Genomic DNA, 15,959 nt, shown 5'->3' on the forward strand with positions numbered 1-15,959 from the left:
ATACTTTTATTTATTAACACATAATTTTATTATTCAATAAAAAATTCAAAACTTAAAACATATACATTCACGTGCAAAACAACTGCATTAAACTATTCTCTATAAATATGGCATAAGCTCTTTCACCCACCAAGGGTAGCAGCATTAAGGGAAAGAACGTAGTTCTCTATTAAGGATGCAGGCAATTGATCCATCCGATGGAGCGTTACAGCATTAAGGAAAAGAGATGATAGTTTTTTTATTAACGATGTAGGCAAATGATCCACCCAATAGCAGTAGCAAACATTGAGATGAGCTTTGCAGGCTAAAGCAATAAATTCAAAATGTTCTTGATTTGGCTCTCTATTTGGTTGGCTCTGTAGGTGTTAGAGATTGTTGGAAAGATTAAGGCCCCGTTTGGTACGCGGGAATGGTGTGGAATGGAATGTCATTCTCACTTCTCATTCCCTCATACCAAACAAAACTAGTTTTTAGATATTGGAATGACCATTCCCACTTTTATGGGAATGAGCATTCCAAGTGAGAAGATAGGGAATGATCATTCTCATTCAATGGGAGAATCAAATTAGTTAGGTTTTTTTCAATTATACCCCTATTAATAATAAAAATCAATTTAAAAATCATGGCTTTTGACTACATATTCTCATTTTCTCTCTATTTTTTTATGCTCCACCGAAACAAAATAATCTTCAATTCTTCAATTCTTGAGTACGTATTCCTATAAAATAATCTTGAGTCATTCTCTTGCTTCAATTCTTCAATTCAATGGTAATGTTCGTTTTCTTAATTGATTTCAGTACATGCATAATAAGGCTTGAGGATAGAAAATCTGTACTGTACAAATGAGTTAATTTATAAGGTACTATAGAAAATATGTACTTTATCAAATGAGTTAATTTATATATCTAGAACTGTGGATTGTGGATATCATTCTTTATATTTTTTTTGGACCTATGAAAGATCCGATAATCTTTTATTTATGTTTATTTAATTTTTTAAGACTAAGAAATATTGAGAATTGTTTAAAAATATAAACGAAACATACACCTGATCGATAACATGCGCATTGGTATAACACATACCTAGAATAATATAACATATGCATAAATAAATTTTTTAGTTATTATCATTAATGTTTATTTTTATCTTATTAAAAATTTTTTAGTTATTATCATTAATGTTTATTTTTATCTTATTAAAAATCTATGTTGTTATAAGGGCATTATTAGAAAATTTATTAAAAATCTATGTTGTTATAAGGGCATTATTAGAAAATAAGATTTCATTCTCACTTGTGAACTAGTAATACCAAACATGGGAATGTGAATTAGATTTTCATTCTACCTTCATTCTACAAACGCACCCAAACAAGAGAATGGGAATGACCATTATATTATCACATACATTCCATTCCATTCCTTCTTTCATTCTAGTCTCACTTGACTTCATTCCCACGTACCAAATGAGGCGTAAGTGCTTTCTGAGGTGTAATATAGAATTGAGTGATTGAGAGATTTTTACGTTTTCTTCATTAAAATTTATTTATGTTTTTCTCCTCCTTTGGCTATGAACGTATGCTACAACTTGAACCATGTATATCCTTGTGTTATTTGTATTCTCAATATTTTTCTTTACTTTTTTGTGTGATTGATATGAGTTTATCCTAGGAATTTATTTGTCATAAAAGTATTACTTTAGGTTGAAGGTGAAAAAGCTCATATTCAGTTTGTGATGCCACAACATTAGCCCGAAAGAAGCTAAAAAAGTAATGATTTAGGCATTTGGTTTAAAAATACAATGTACACCTAACCATTTGAAAAAAAATATTGTAGCAAATATTTAAACCATTGTAACTTACTCCGTATATCAAACCACTAATAGGCAAATTGAATTTAGAAATAATTATTTTGAGTATTTTGGATCCAAGAGTGATTTTGAAAGTGGTTGGTTTAAAAACAAATGCAGATAAAAATTTGAGATTATAGGTTAAAACCCCTTTCCAGAGAGGACTATTTGCAAATATATTGGGTAAAGTTTGAGTTTATAGGGGAAAAACACATGTATAGGTCTTGATGCTAAGATATTAGTGTGACAAAAAGCCAAAACAAAATAGTTTAAACAGTTAATTACATAGTATACCTAACTACGTAAAAATTATACAACAAGTTATAGAAAAGTATAACAATTTATATGCCCTACCAAACCATTAACTATAAAGTGGACTTATAAATAAATTCATGGACTAGTTAGGGTCTAAAATTAATTTGGTAGTGGGGTGGATTTAAAAATGGGAAGGGTGAAACTTTGAATTTATCAGCAAATAATTTCTTTTTATGGAAGGGACGTGCATTCAAATAAATGGGGTAAAACTTAGAGTGAAATATTATAGGTCTAAAAGTGGATTTTAGGAATGAGTATGTTTAAAAATAAATGAAGGTAAACTTGGGGTTAATGTGGGTGGGTGTCAAAATAAATGAGGTTAAAGTTTGGGTTTATAAGTGAACAAACAAAAGTTCAAATTGCAACCTTCACTTTCATCTATACACTGAAGTTTTTGGAAGAAGCACTGTAGCTACTGTAGAAATCTACAGTAACCTCCGAGCCGAGGGTCCTGTAATTATACTAACTAGTGTGCATACCGTGCAAAGCACAACCCTCATTTTTTTATTTTTACTACAGTACTTTTGTTTTCAAATGTTTTCTAAGTACTATAGTAATATTATTTTAATCACGTTTGTGCTACAGTGATAGTGCTACAGTAATATTTATGAAACACTACAGTTCCTATATATGCTACTGTAATAATGCTACAATAATCTGCTATATTATTTTTTATAGCATAAATAATAAATCTTTGGATCCCTCTTTTATTATTATAGAGGAATAGATTATAAAAGTAAATAAATTCTGCTTGCATTGTTCTTGGATGCGCTTCGCATAAAAATTTCGAGAAAGGTCCCTCAGTTTTGTACTTACTTTGTTACTCTCGCAGTCGTGGGTCACAGGATGTTGTGGGGTCATTGGCAATAGAAAATTGGGAAGGACTACTGATTACCATGTAAAAAGCATGGGTACGGATTTTTTAAAAGGGTTATTTAGCATTAGTCCATGAAATCTCTATGAATTCAATTTTAGTCCCTCAAACCTCAGTAATTATCCATTAGTCCGTCAATTCCTAAAGGGGCTTGCAATTTCTCTTAGTTCTGATTTTTCTCTTCAAACCCATTTTTTTTTAAATAAAAAAGTCTTTTGAGCTTTGGTACTCTAAAGTTTATATCTTTTTAACTTTATCACCCTACAGATTTTGATATTTTGATACATTAAAGTTTACACCTTTTTAACTTTGAAACTTAAAGTTTTTTCCTGACAATTCTGTTACATTGATGTTTATATCTTTTTCACTTTATTTACGTGCTATTTGGTATATTTTCTTAGTGGTTAGAAGTATGATGTGTTTTTGAATCAAATACTTAAAACATTATTTATTGTGATTTTTTCAAGCTAATGCCGCGGCATAGCGCAGGCTAATTTTGCTTGTTTAGTCTGAAAGTTGTAACCATCTGAGCTATTTAACTTTTGAGAATATTTTGCAAAAAAACTTACTCATAATAACGGTCACTGTGGCTAAGAACTACCCATTTCCTTTTTAAATTTAGTATATAGTATATAGTATAATGTTTATTATTTGTTAATTGTAAGTACCCATCTCTTTTACAGAAATGACCTCCTTTGCTTTGTAAATAACCAACTTTTTTTAAGAACAATGGTGAGTTATAAAATAAAATCTCATCAATAGTTTCATTTTTAACCCATGATTGATTACAAATTTACAATGTATAGTGTCCATCTTCAACACCATAAATGACACACGTAAAAAAACAAAAGAAATACTTTCATACTATTAATTTTTTTCTCTTCGCATGATGCTTATCCGTAGCCTGTCTATGAACTTTTAGATTTAGCAATTTCATTTTAATTTTAAACACAATATTTAATTTCATCTCATGTTTTGTTCCATCTAAAATCTCATTGGCATGTGCAAGGGATTTTAAGGAAATTCCTCCCAATCGTTAATTAGTAGACTAAAGTAATTTTTCCTTTAAAGAAAGATGTTCTCCACTTTGAAAATATTATTTGAAACTCCATAATCATCTTTAGCTTAATTATAAACATATCATTGAGAGAAGTCATGCTAACTTAATTGGGCAGCCACATTAAACGAATGATAAAGATGGGAGTTGCAACGAACATGAAATAATTTATACGCACTGTAAATTAGAAGAAAAAAATTATGACACTTTGTTTCTTGCTAAAACCTCACTATATTAAACATATTCCAATTATAAATAAACTAGTTAACGAAGAGACTAACAGAAAATGAAATTTTAAGCTAAACTAGCTCGTTTGTCATTTGAGTTGCAGAGAAAATATTAGTATGTTACCCTTACTTCTTTTGTGAGAAATAGTGATTATGTGATTGGATGAAATATTTTCAAATAATATCTGGGCTCAAATCTGTGCATGTAGTTTAACAAATGATTCAATTTCAGACCAAATAAAAAACTTCTGCTTGAGGTGATTATTGTCGGGACTCCTGGAATATGTGTTAGTAAAACTTTTTTTTTTTGAAGGAAAATAAACAGGGTGAGCTACCATGTTCATATATGCATTAAAAGGAAAATAGGGAATATACAAAAACTAAAAGTATCACTGCTGAACTGTCAACTATATGAAAACAAACCAAAAGAAAAACCATCACAAAAGAAAAAACAAACGAAACACAAGAGGAGAGAAAGTGAAAACAGAGATGGAGATTGTCTGAAACACTGCAGAAACTCTTAGATCAATGGTCCGCCGAGAAATTATCTCCGACAGCATCATGCGCACCAGTTTTTACAATTTCTTCCAGCCCCAAGTTGATGGCAGCCTTGTGAAGTCTATTGGAAACTCTATTGGCTGATGTTCCTGTCCAAAAAATATATATCTTGCTACATTAGAAGCTAGTTGCTGATTGTTGACTTGAATATCATTAAAAATGAGGTTATTGCGGTTGTTCCATATCCACCAACAAAAACAATGGAGCATGACTTTACAGAGAACTTTAAGGTTGTAACTGAAACATGTATTGTTTTTGATAGAGATGAAAAGATCCAGATTCTGAGGCCATTGGTCTATAGGCACTTGAGGGAGAAGAATAGTCCACACTGATGATGAAAATGGACAAATGATGAACAGATGATCATGCGACTCAATGCTTTGATTGCATAAGGGACAACTAGTGTCTCCGTTCCATCCTTTATTGGCTAGGTTCTCTCTAGTTTGCAGCTTCTGTTTGTTGAGGATCCAAAAAAAGACCTTGACTTTGAGGGGGATAGGAGGTTTCCAAATGAAGTTGTAAAGAGGGGAGGTCATGCCTGTGAAGTCGGTGGTAGAATAGAATGATTTGATTGAATAAACTCGAGTGGTGAGACCACCAAATGCTATCGTGGATAGTGGTTCCTGCAAGTAAGAAAGACTCCAAGTGAAAAAGAAGAGCCGTGATATCAGATCTGTCCTCTTGAGTGATCCCTCTTCTGAGGATAGGATGCGAGTTCCATGAGTTTTAGAGAATGTGTTAGTAAAACTTATTTTCACCAAATTATAATTTTGTTGTTTAGATCTTCTTTTGCCTAGGTTGACTGCTTCTTTGTAGGAGCTTGTAGGGCTATGAACCCCTCTTCCAAAATAATAAAAATAAAAAATTAATATAAAATTCCTTTTTTTTTATTTTTATTTTTTTTTGTGCTTAATAAAAGGAGAAACTTAGGCGGTTGGGGTAGTAAACCGCTTAGATTGACCCATTTATTGCTGTGAGACCCAAAAAACTTTAATAATTACAATCCAAACCCATTCGCCACTTCCTCTCTCTCAATCAAATCCATGGCGGAGCCCGTCGACTGGACGCAATGGGAGGTCGCTGTATGCGCGCTCATCGTGCGGTTGCGGTCATATTCAGATCCGACCCGGATCCGATAAGGTCTTCGGATCTATGGAAACCCTGCTGGAAGCGGGTGCACCCGCTTTGGCTACTCGCTTACAGAGCCATGGTTTGCGCTGTAATGTCCTACCTCTTGATCGAGATGGTTGTTTATCGAGGAGCCAGCACTTTCTATTTCTATACTCAGTGAGAATTTCCTCTCGAAATATATATTTTTTTGGTTAATTTTGTGGGCTTGATGAAAAATTTCAAGTTATTGTGTGATTTTAGAGGTCGTAGTTCTTCAATTTGGTCCAATTTTTTGATGGGGTTGTGAAGGATTATTGGATATTAGCTATCTTGCAATTTTGATGAACTGCGACAAAAAAATATATGGAATAATCTGGAAAAATCAATATCAATTTGGGATAGGAGAAAATTAGCAGTTGATGTCAAAGGTGTAATTTTGATGATCGTGGCTTTCGAACTGGCGCAAGTTTGATGGATTGATGGGAAATTATTTTTTCTTGGAATTGAATTTTGGTAGAATGCATTGAAAAAAATGTGATTTTCTTACTTGGGTCTGATTATTTTGCTGGTTATGTCATTTGCAGGTGGACTTTTACACTAGTCATCATCTATTTTTTGGTATGTTTGTGCGATTTTCTCGTTTAAAAATGCATGCAAGTAAATGATGCATTTATGCTAATGCATGGAATTTATCGTCATAGATCGCAACCTTAATATCGGCTCATGGTTGCTGGACTTATTCAAGAAGATATGTCATTGAGAACGAGGAGGTGGCTAGAAGACTTTTGGAGAGGGATTTTGAAGCAAACCTACCTGAGGTGTTGATATCAAGGACTAATGAAAATGGTAACTCAGTCAAATTGCAGAATTATCACGAGCAAGGAGAAAATGAGCAAATGGCTGGGTTTTGGGGGTACACGATGCAAATTGTTTATCAAGTACGCATTTTCTAATTTTTTTTCTTCTGTTCTAGCGGGTAATGGATCTTATCAGTGGTTTATTCATCGTATACGATTACTCTTGCCTGTTTAATTTGATGTTGTTGTCGTACTTTAATTTTGGTTAGTTGCTGATAGACCCTCCTGTACAGTGTACTATTGGCAATTGCCCAGCTGCGGATAGACCCCGTGTAGTTCTACTGGGAACAAATTTTCACTGTAGACCCAAATGAGTTTTTAATTACCAAAATCGACCGTTTTTTTTTAATTACCAAAATCGACCCGTTTTATGCTACGTAGGCTTAATCCCGTTTCCTAATTAGTCGGGGTTGCCAACCCCAACTGTTTAGGGTATTACAAATTGGGTTTTAAGGCTTCTAATTGGGTTTAACAACTTCTAAACAGTCGGGGTTGGCAACCCCGACTAATTAGGAAACGGGATTAAGCCTACGTGGCATAAAACGGGTCGATTTTGATAATTAAAAAAAACAGTCGATTTTGGTAATTAAAAGTTCATTTGGGTCTACAGTGAAAATTTGTTCTACTGGTGCAAATAGACCGCCTTGAGTGAATTTTTCTTAACTCTTAAAGATTAAATTGTTTTTTAACAGGTAGACCTCCTGAGGGTTAAAAAAGTAATATAAAAAACCTTTCAGGGAGTCTATCCGCAATTGGTTATAGTACAGGGGATCTATTTGCAACAATGGAACTACATGGGGTCTATGCGCAATCGGGTGACGGGTGGGGCTATCTGCAATTACCCCTTTAGTTTTTAATGGTATCTGTATCAGTTATTTTTTGATTCAGTCACAAGTATAATGTAGTAATGCATAAATGAGATGGTTTATTTTTTGAACAGGCTAGTGGAGGTGCCTCTATATTGACGGACTTAACTTTTTGGTTTCTTTTAGTACCATTTGCGGATCCTGAGTATCTCAGTATTAATCCTGTAAGTACTATTCTTGGACGATATTATAACCGACCTCAAATTTTTTTTTTTTTTGCCTTTGTTCCTTTAAGCCTTTATATATCTTACTTCTACACTGGGCTGCATATTGTTGATTGTTTCTCGCAAGTATAATGCAAACTACTCTCTCTCATAGTTGGCATTCCATCTTTTATGAAATAAAGAAATAACTTACTGTGAAGGTCAAAGTCGTAAGAATTTCTTTTAGTACTTTGCACACATCATAACGGCAAATAGAATGTATATAATGTATTCAATGCTTTCATCAAATGATGCCGAGGGCTAATCATGTTCCTCTTCATTCTTCTCATGAAAAGCCTTTTGATACAGTTCTAAACTCTAATAACAGGCTAACTATATTTCGAATGGCACATTTTCATCTCTTCGTAACGTATAATTGTCAAATGCAGTAGTTTAAGAGCTTTGGGAGGTCCACGACTAGCTGGAAGCAAGTTGATGAGGAGTTAAAACTGCAATAGGAATAGTCATAAGTATTGTCAGAAATTAGTACCAGCATAGGTAACATCCAGAGCTTAAATTAAGGTTTGAAATCTCAGTACTTGGTCATTATTTTAGTTTTACCTTTACTGGTGTTAAGAGTTGACGGTTCCAATTTGGAATTATCGGTACATGGCACAAATAAGAGTTTAATCCTTTCTTTTCTTTTCTTAGTTTTTTCTTCGTAGTAATTGTTTTCAGATTCTTTTTGTGAAATGGCTCTTTATCGGCAGGTAAGAGGAAGCTTCCATAGCCTCAATGTGGTGTTTCTTCTACTTGACACTGCCCTCAACAGACAGGTACTTGTAATTATTCACTGAAGAAAGTAATCTGTAGTATGTTGGTACTTTTATCTCATATGAGATTAAACTGAAATTAAACTGAATGTAAATTCGGTTCGTATTTCAGCAATTTCCATTTTTCCGGGTGGCATATTTTATTCTGTGGACCTTCGCGTATCTAACTTTCCAGTGGATCCTTCATGCTTGCGGCTTGCAACAGTAAGAATCTAGTTGTTATGTAGAATTTTCTATTTCTTGAATCTGGAATTTTTATAGTCTTTCATTAAAACTCAAGACGGTTCTGATTAATTTCTAATATAATTATCAGCATAGCCCTATATTCCTTAAAATGTACTCATTCTTCGGGACAAATTATAATTGTGAACTAGAAAGTGTATGGTATATGATGATTGAGGAAGTTCTCTCGATTGCTATTTCTATCGGCAGAGAGAATCTGAATCCCTTTGTTTCAACTTAATATGTAAATTTTTGTGTTGCTTCTGTAGGTGGCCGTATCCTTTTCTTGATCTGAATACTCCGTCGGCACCTTTGTGGTAAGAAACAGCTACTCGCTCGTTTCCTTAAGGGTTAATTGCAGAGATACCCCCTTAAACTATTTTCTTAGCACTGACACCCAATGACCTTCAGATGAGATTTTTTTTTTTTAATCCCGCTTGGCTGAGAATTACCATTTTGCCAAAAAGGCTGAACTTTTCCTCTAAATTGTCGGACAGAAAAGCAAAGTCATCCAAGACTCAACTGTGTGTAAGCGTCAATAAAATAGTTTATGGGGTGCAACTGGCTAAACCGGGGGTGAACCTGCAGTTAACTTTTCATTTTTGTTTATATGGCATAAAATTCTGATGTGATTTAAATTTACAGGTATTTTTCCATGGGGTTGTTCCACATCCCTTGCTATGGCATGTACAGTTTGATAGTGAAGGCGAAGAACTCAGCTTGTAGTAAATTCTTTCCACAGTCCTACGCGACTTCTTGTTAGCAAGTTAGGGATGAAACTGCAATTTTCTCAACAGGGAAAGTGTAGAATTGTATTACAGGCGTTAACAATGATAAGTTTATGTTTGTTAGCATCTAGTTTTTGAATTTTCTTTTCTTTTCGCTCTCTCCCCATTGAAGTTTGTGTTGGATAGCAGATTCCTAATATGTTTCCTAATTTGTTTTGGTAACAGATTATTGGGATTCCTAATCTGTTTTGGTAACAGGATTCTAAATCTGTTTTGGTAACAGATTATTAGGATTTCTAATCTGTTTTGTTTTTTGTTTTAAAATTCCTAGTATGTTTTTAGTTTTAGGATTTCTATATATATGGAAGGATTGGAAGAGAGAATTGAACAGCGAATCGGGGATATTTGGAGCACAGAAAAGAGGTATTTTCTGAGCTATTGGTTAGAGTTTTGTTTGGAAAGATTTAGAACTTTATTGGTGAGATTAATTGGTGAGTTTGTGTGATTTTGTAATCTCAGTTTGTACTCTTCTTCTCTATTAGTGAAAACCATATCTCCTTCTTGCCTCGTGAACGTAAGCAACTTGTCGAACCATGTTAAAATTGGTTGTTTGTGTTTGTGCTGTTATTTTGATTGTGTTTGGCCTTCTCTCGGCGTTTGTTTGATTTAGTCTCTCGAAGCACATCGGTTTGGTTTTGGCTTCCGCCGCGCACAATAAGTGGTATCAGAGCTCGGGCTACGCTTGGGCTATTTGAAAGAGTAGATCGTTTTGGAGGCTCATCTAGGGCTTCGTTTGGTGATAAAGACGGGATTTTTTTGGTAAAGACACTATCTTTTTTAATTTTGGATTTATTCTTTGTTTTTTCCGCTTTTGTTTGTTGGTGTTTTGAGAAAGATGATCAAGAAAGGAGGAGTTGTGGAGGATACTTCCAGCGTGAAGATCGTCCAAAGTATGAATAGGTGTGGAGAAGTTTAATATCACAAATAATTTTGGTCTTTGGAGATGTGAAGTCTTGGATGCGCTCAATGCGTAAAATTTAGAGGATACTTTGGAGTTGGATGGGAAACCGGACGACATTGAGGAGAATGTTTGGAAGAAGATGAATCGAACGACGTGTGGTGTGATTAGATCTTATTTAACTCAAGATTTAAAATATGATGTGATCAATGAGACTTCGGCTAAGAAGATTTGGGAGATCCTAAAGGGTAAGTATTTGATAAAGAGTGTAGAAAACCATTTGCATTTGAAAAGGATGCTTTATCGTTTTCCAATTGAAGAAAGAAACCTCCATTTATGATCACATGAACCACTACACGAAGCTTCTTGCGGATTTTTGGCGAATATAGATGTGATGATTGAAGATGAGGACAAGACGTTGTTATTGTTGAGTTCTTTGCCCGACGAGAAATATGAGGCATTCGTTCTTATTCTTATTAATGGGAAGGCATCTCTTTCGTATAGTGAGGTCACCGTTGTACTTGTAAATTATGAGTTTTGAAAGAATGATAAGGAAACTTCAGTTGAGCCGATAGCGGGAGTATTGGTCGCAAGAGCAAAGAATCCAAACCAAAATAGGAGGTAGCAGTCTGGAGGAGCATATCCTATAGTTCGTAGGAATCAGTGTGTCTTTTATAAAAATAATAGACATTGGAAAGCCAAATACCCAAAGTTGGTTGATCGAGCTGGGAAGAATAAGAGAAAAGTTATTCAAGCTTCAGAGGTGAATGTTGTCAAGGCTAGTGACGACAATTCAGATTCGGATTCTTCGGGCTATTCATTAGCACTATCGTCAATTTGTGTTGCTGATTCTATAAAGTGGATGTTAGATTCGGATGCTTCTTATCATATTTGTCCTAGGAGGGATTGGTTCTCCAGCTTTCAAGAGTTGGAAAGATGGGATGTCATGTTCATGGGTAATGATCATGAATGCCCTATTGGTGGTATCAGTATCGTTCGTATTAGGATGTATAACGGGGTGATTCGGGAGTTGGATGAAGTGATGTTCGTTCCTCAGTTGAAAAAGAACATCATTTCACTTGGAGTTTTAGAGACAACAGGCTATCGGGTGATCTTAGAGAATGCATCTTTGAATATCATATTTGGGTCCATGATTGTGGGCGTCAGGAGGATGAATTTGTACTATTTGATTGGAAGCACGGTGTTTGATAGAGAGCTGACGACTTCTTTGGATTTGGCTAGACTGTGGTCTTTGTTGAGGCTGAGATATTTGATTGGTTATACCGTATATGGTTTGTTAAGGAGTGTTTTGACATGTAGATTGAAGTCCTTTGAGCACATTAGGATGAGTAGGAAGACCAAGGTGGAGTTTGACACTTCTATCCATCGACCGAGGAGTCTTTTAGGTGGTGTTCATTCAGGCATTTGGGGGCCTTTCAAGGAGGCATCATTGGGAGGTAATCGATATTTGGTTTCCGTAGTTAGTGATTGTTCTAGGTATTTGTGGGTTGTAACCAAGTCCAGTTGGTATAAAGTCCTATAAGTCAACAACAGATGGAGAAAGTGTATTGGCAGAAAGATAACCCGTCGTTCTAGTTCTGGTAAGGGCCATTTCTTACGTTTGTGCAGAGCTCATAGCAGTTGGAGACACTTCATTATAGAGGAAACATTGGGACAACGAGATTAGATGACATTTTTGATTGGTCGTTCCTTTCTAGAGGAGGATCGACGTTTGATGTCGAGCATTGGTTTTGGTGTTCGGGTTTTGACATATTTGGGTTATCTTGTTCATAGGTTACCAACTGCTGCGTTTGGAGATTTTGGGTTGCGTCGGATGTTTAGTTGCCCAGCATTTGGTCACATCGAGAATGTGAGATTTGATCCGATTACATATTTTGGATTCAGATGCTCGTTTGGTTATTAGTTGGGACACTCTGATTTTGTTCTGAGCAGGTATGTCACATTCGACTCTCAGAAGGTGAATAGTATTGATCAGATCGTTGGGATATCGTAGCGGGTGGAGAATGATGCTACTCCACGTTGGGTGGAGATTACTCCACATACTCTAAATCATACTGCATTGTTTGGGATTCCAGCTGAGGTGACACAATTTGAGGAGCATTTGGATTTGGATGCAGATGATGAGTTGGTTTTGGATTCGAGTGCAGCTGGTGGACATAGTTCGCATTTGGTTATGGTCGTTGGGTCATCTCAGGTGGAGGTGTTTAGATTGTTTTACTTTAGGGGCCATTAAGAGAGCTATCAGCCGCAGATTTGTTGATGATGTTGGAGAAGGGTTGCGAACTCTTCTGGTTGATTGAGGGCTTTTGGAGGCCGTTGGGTGAACTACGTGAAAGTTTGATTCCTTGGGCAAGAGGATACGTAGATAGTCATTTATGATGCAGTCAGTTTGGTGAGTTGATACCAATATTTGGAGTTTGTTCGTATTCTAGTTTGGGTTCTTGACTTGTTGTAGATTGAGTCCGTTGTCGTGGATTTGTTCTACTTCGTACTGGACGTAACAAGTGAGACGTTTGGTTGGTATTGGTGTCGGCTTAGTTTTGGGAAAACTTCGCCGAGGTGGAGAATTATTGGATCACAGGTTCCTAATATGTTTCCTAATTTGTTTTAGTAATTGGTTATTGAGATTTCTAATCTGTTTTGGTAATAAGATTCTAAATTTGTTTTGGTAACAGGTTATTAGGATTCCCAATTAGTAAGAAGATAACAATTGAAAAGAACAAGAGGAAAAATTGTACGTCCCGTTTCAGGCGCGCGCCTTGTATTATCTCAAAATGTGCGTTGCAAAAAAAAATATTACCTCAAAATGTGCATTGTAAAATTGTTTTGATGTCGTGCGATGATTTCAAAAGTTTTCATGCGTCGTCTCAAAATGAACCAAATTATTGTGGGTTATGTGAGATTTGCCCTTTTATTTATTAATTTATTTATTTAGAATTTTTTAAAGCTTTTCCGTGTATGTCGTACGCCACCTATGTATCCAATCATAGACGAGATTTACCTTTCTTTTTTTAGTTAGTCAAGTATCACGGAATTTATTAATTAAAAAAAGTCTATGTAGTAATAGAAAATGGTTAATTTTAGAATACCCCACCTTAACTACGGGGGTCCTCTCAACGTATAAGAAGTTATGGAGATTGCAATGGCAACAAATTATCTCAGGTTAAGAAAGAGGGGTTAAAAAGAAGTATTAATGTACTTAACTCATTCGATAATTTAAAAGACTAAATTATTAACACATTAAATAAGTTTTATTCTAGTCCTTGTGATCAGTTTTAGTGTTTGGAAATAACAATGACTTTGACTATTTTTTTATAATTAGAATGATTAACTCTTAATCATTCTAAATAGGAGTATTAGTAAACCCCTCATTTTGAGGGGTTAACTCATTTTAATCCATCTAGAGGGGTTAGCTTAACCCTTCTATATTTTTTATGTTTAGCAAATTATGAAGGGTTAACTCACTTTAACCCTTGTATAGATTTTTCGTGATTGGCGGGTTAAGAATGGGTTAAGTCTCATTAACCCCTTACTTAACCCTTTGTCAAACGGTACCTAAGAAAGTCGCATAACAAGCATAGTAAATTAATATCCAACACTCTCCCTCACGTTCTGTTTAGTCTCCACCTATATCTCAATTACAACGTGTGTTGCCTATTTGGATTCACAGTTATCATAATGTATGTAACTATTGGATGAAGCTTTATGCACACATATGCTCACCTTTTGCATGATAGGTAACAAGCGGATCATGAGAGTTCTATTTTGATGAGAAAGTAAATTAAAAAAAATGGATCAGGTTATTGTCATTACAACCATAGCATAGTCATCTATATGAATAATCTCTTGTTCTCTCTTGTTACAAGTAAAGTTTAACAAACCAACAATAAATCGAGAAAAAACAATATTTAACAATGCAATAAAAAAAGTTGAAGAACATGGTAGAGCAAAATCAAGATATTGATGTCGTGCATCTAGATGTGAGGAGTCCGATTTAATTATATATGATCGAGTATTCCAAGTTGTAGAAGTTGTCGGGTCATAAAAACATGGTGGATATGCAAGTGAAAATGGGATGAAAATTATAGTATGCAAAGTTTGAAGATGGTGTGAAAAGATGGAGATTGTGAATGCACTGTGAATCGTCTCAATTGCAATAAGCGATTTGCTTTATGCTCAATACGGTGGAAATGTTTAACGCGCAACGTGAATTACGATGTTTAATATGTTAGATAAAAGTCAAATAAAATCACGTTATAGCATGCAAAATCCAAAATAATAGAAATAAGAAAGTCTGGCCTGATCGGGAGCAATCGGGTAAACACTGTCCTAAAAGATTAATAAACTGCTTATCGCCCTGGCGCAGATGATCCCCTCCCCCCTAGCGATAAAAACCCCCGGAATCGGCCGGCCTCTGAACTCGGGCGAGAGTACAGAGCTTCAGCTCAGATAAAGAAGGTTGCCCGAAATAACACCAAAATATAAATGGAAAAATCGCTTTTGAAAGCAGAGGAGAGAAGAGGAAGAAGAGACTTGTTGTGTGCTTTCTGAACTCACATTAGGGGTGTATATATAGGGTTGAGGAACCCTTAACGACCGTTGGATCCAAGCGCACGTTCCAAATTCCGCGCACCCGTTACCCCAATTCACGCAGCCGTTACGCACACAAAAAACGTGTAAAATAAATCTAGAGAAAACAAAAAAAAAAGTGTGCGTGCGTGTTATGCAGAGCCCAAACAATACAAAGTCTAAAACACTACTCAAAGCCCAATAAGAGGACAACCATTATAAATCATTTACCATTCATCTCAATAGTCCATGTGGGACTATTCACAAAGGCAAAAATTGCCTTTTCTCCAACATGGCCAACATAATATTATAGTTAGGCTTTTATGTTTACCTTTCTTATAGTCCCATATTGCTTAGGAACACTAGATCTACTCCTACTCTTGTATACAACACCTTAATCCGATGAAGAATAGCATCCATTTTCTACGTAAAGCTCAATTCTTGACAGGTTAAGACTTGCTGCAGTAGTAGTCGCGTCCCCCCCCCCCCCCCCCTCCGCCACCCGCCGAAAAAAAAAAAAAATCATAAGCATATTGAGTGCTGTTGGATATTAAATTTATCATTGTTTTTGAATTGGCTCCTCGCCCTGTTTTTACTTGAAACAGTAAAGGAGCATGATTCAGAGAGTTTACATTCAATTGTGAAGTGGATGAAAATTATAGTATGCGAAGTTTCAGGTTATGGGATACAAATAGGTTATGTCGATTGTTTTTGATGGAAGGATTGAAGAGAACTTGAATGTGTCGTCGCTGCACCCAGTTCACAATTGAATTTTT

General features: G+C 35.3%; 1 protein-coding gene across 1 annotated transcript; it reads left to right on the plus strand.

Moving 5' to 3' along the window:
* Window positions 5,982–9,877, plus strand: LOC109822543. Its single transcript, XM_020388762.1, has 8 exons — window positions 5,982–6,163; window positions 6,571–6,604; window positions 6,688–6,924; window positions 7,784–7,873; window positions 8,623–8,688; window positions 8,798–8,889; window positions 9,177–9,224; window positions 9,553–9,877. Exons 1-8 carry the CDS (start codon window positions 6,084–6,086, stop codon window positions 9,668–9,670), a joined length of 765 nt encoding a protein of 254 aa, XP_020244351.1. The 5' UTR covers window positions 5,982–6,083; the 3' UTR covers window positions 9,671–9,877.

The sequence above is a fragment of the Asparagus officinalis genome, chromosome 8 (genome assembly GCF_001876935.1).
Source record: "Asparagus officinalis chromosome 8, Aspof.V1, whole genome shotgun sequence".
NCBI classification, from domain to species: Eukaryota; Viridiplantae; Streptophyta; class Magnoliopsida; order Asparagales; family Asparagaceae; genus Asparagus; species Asparagus officinalis.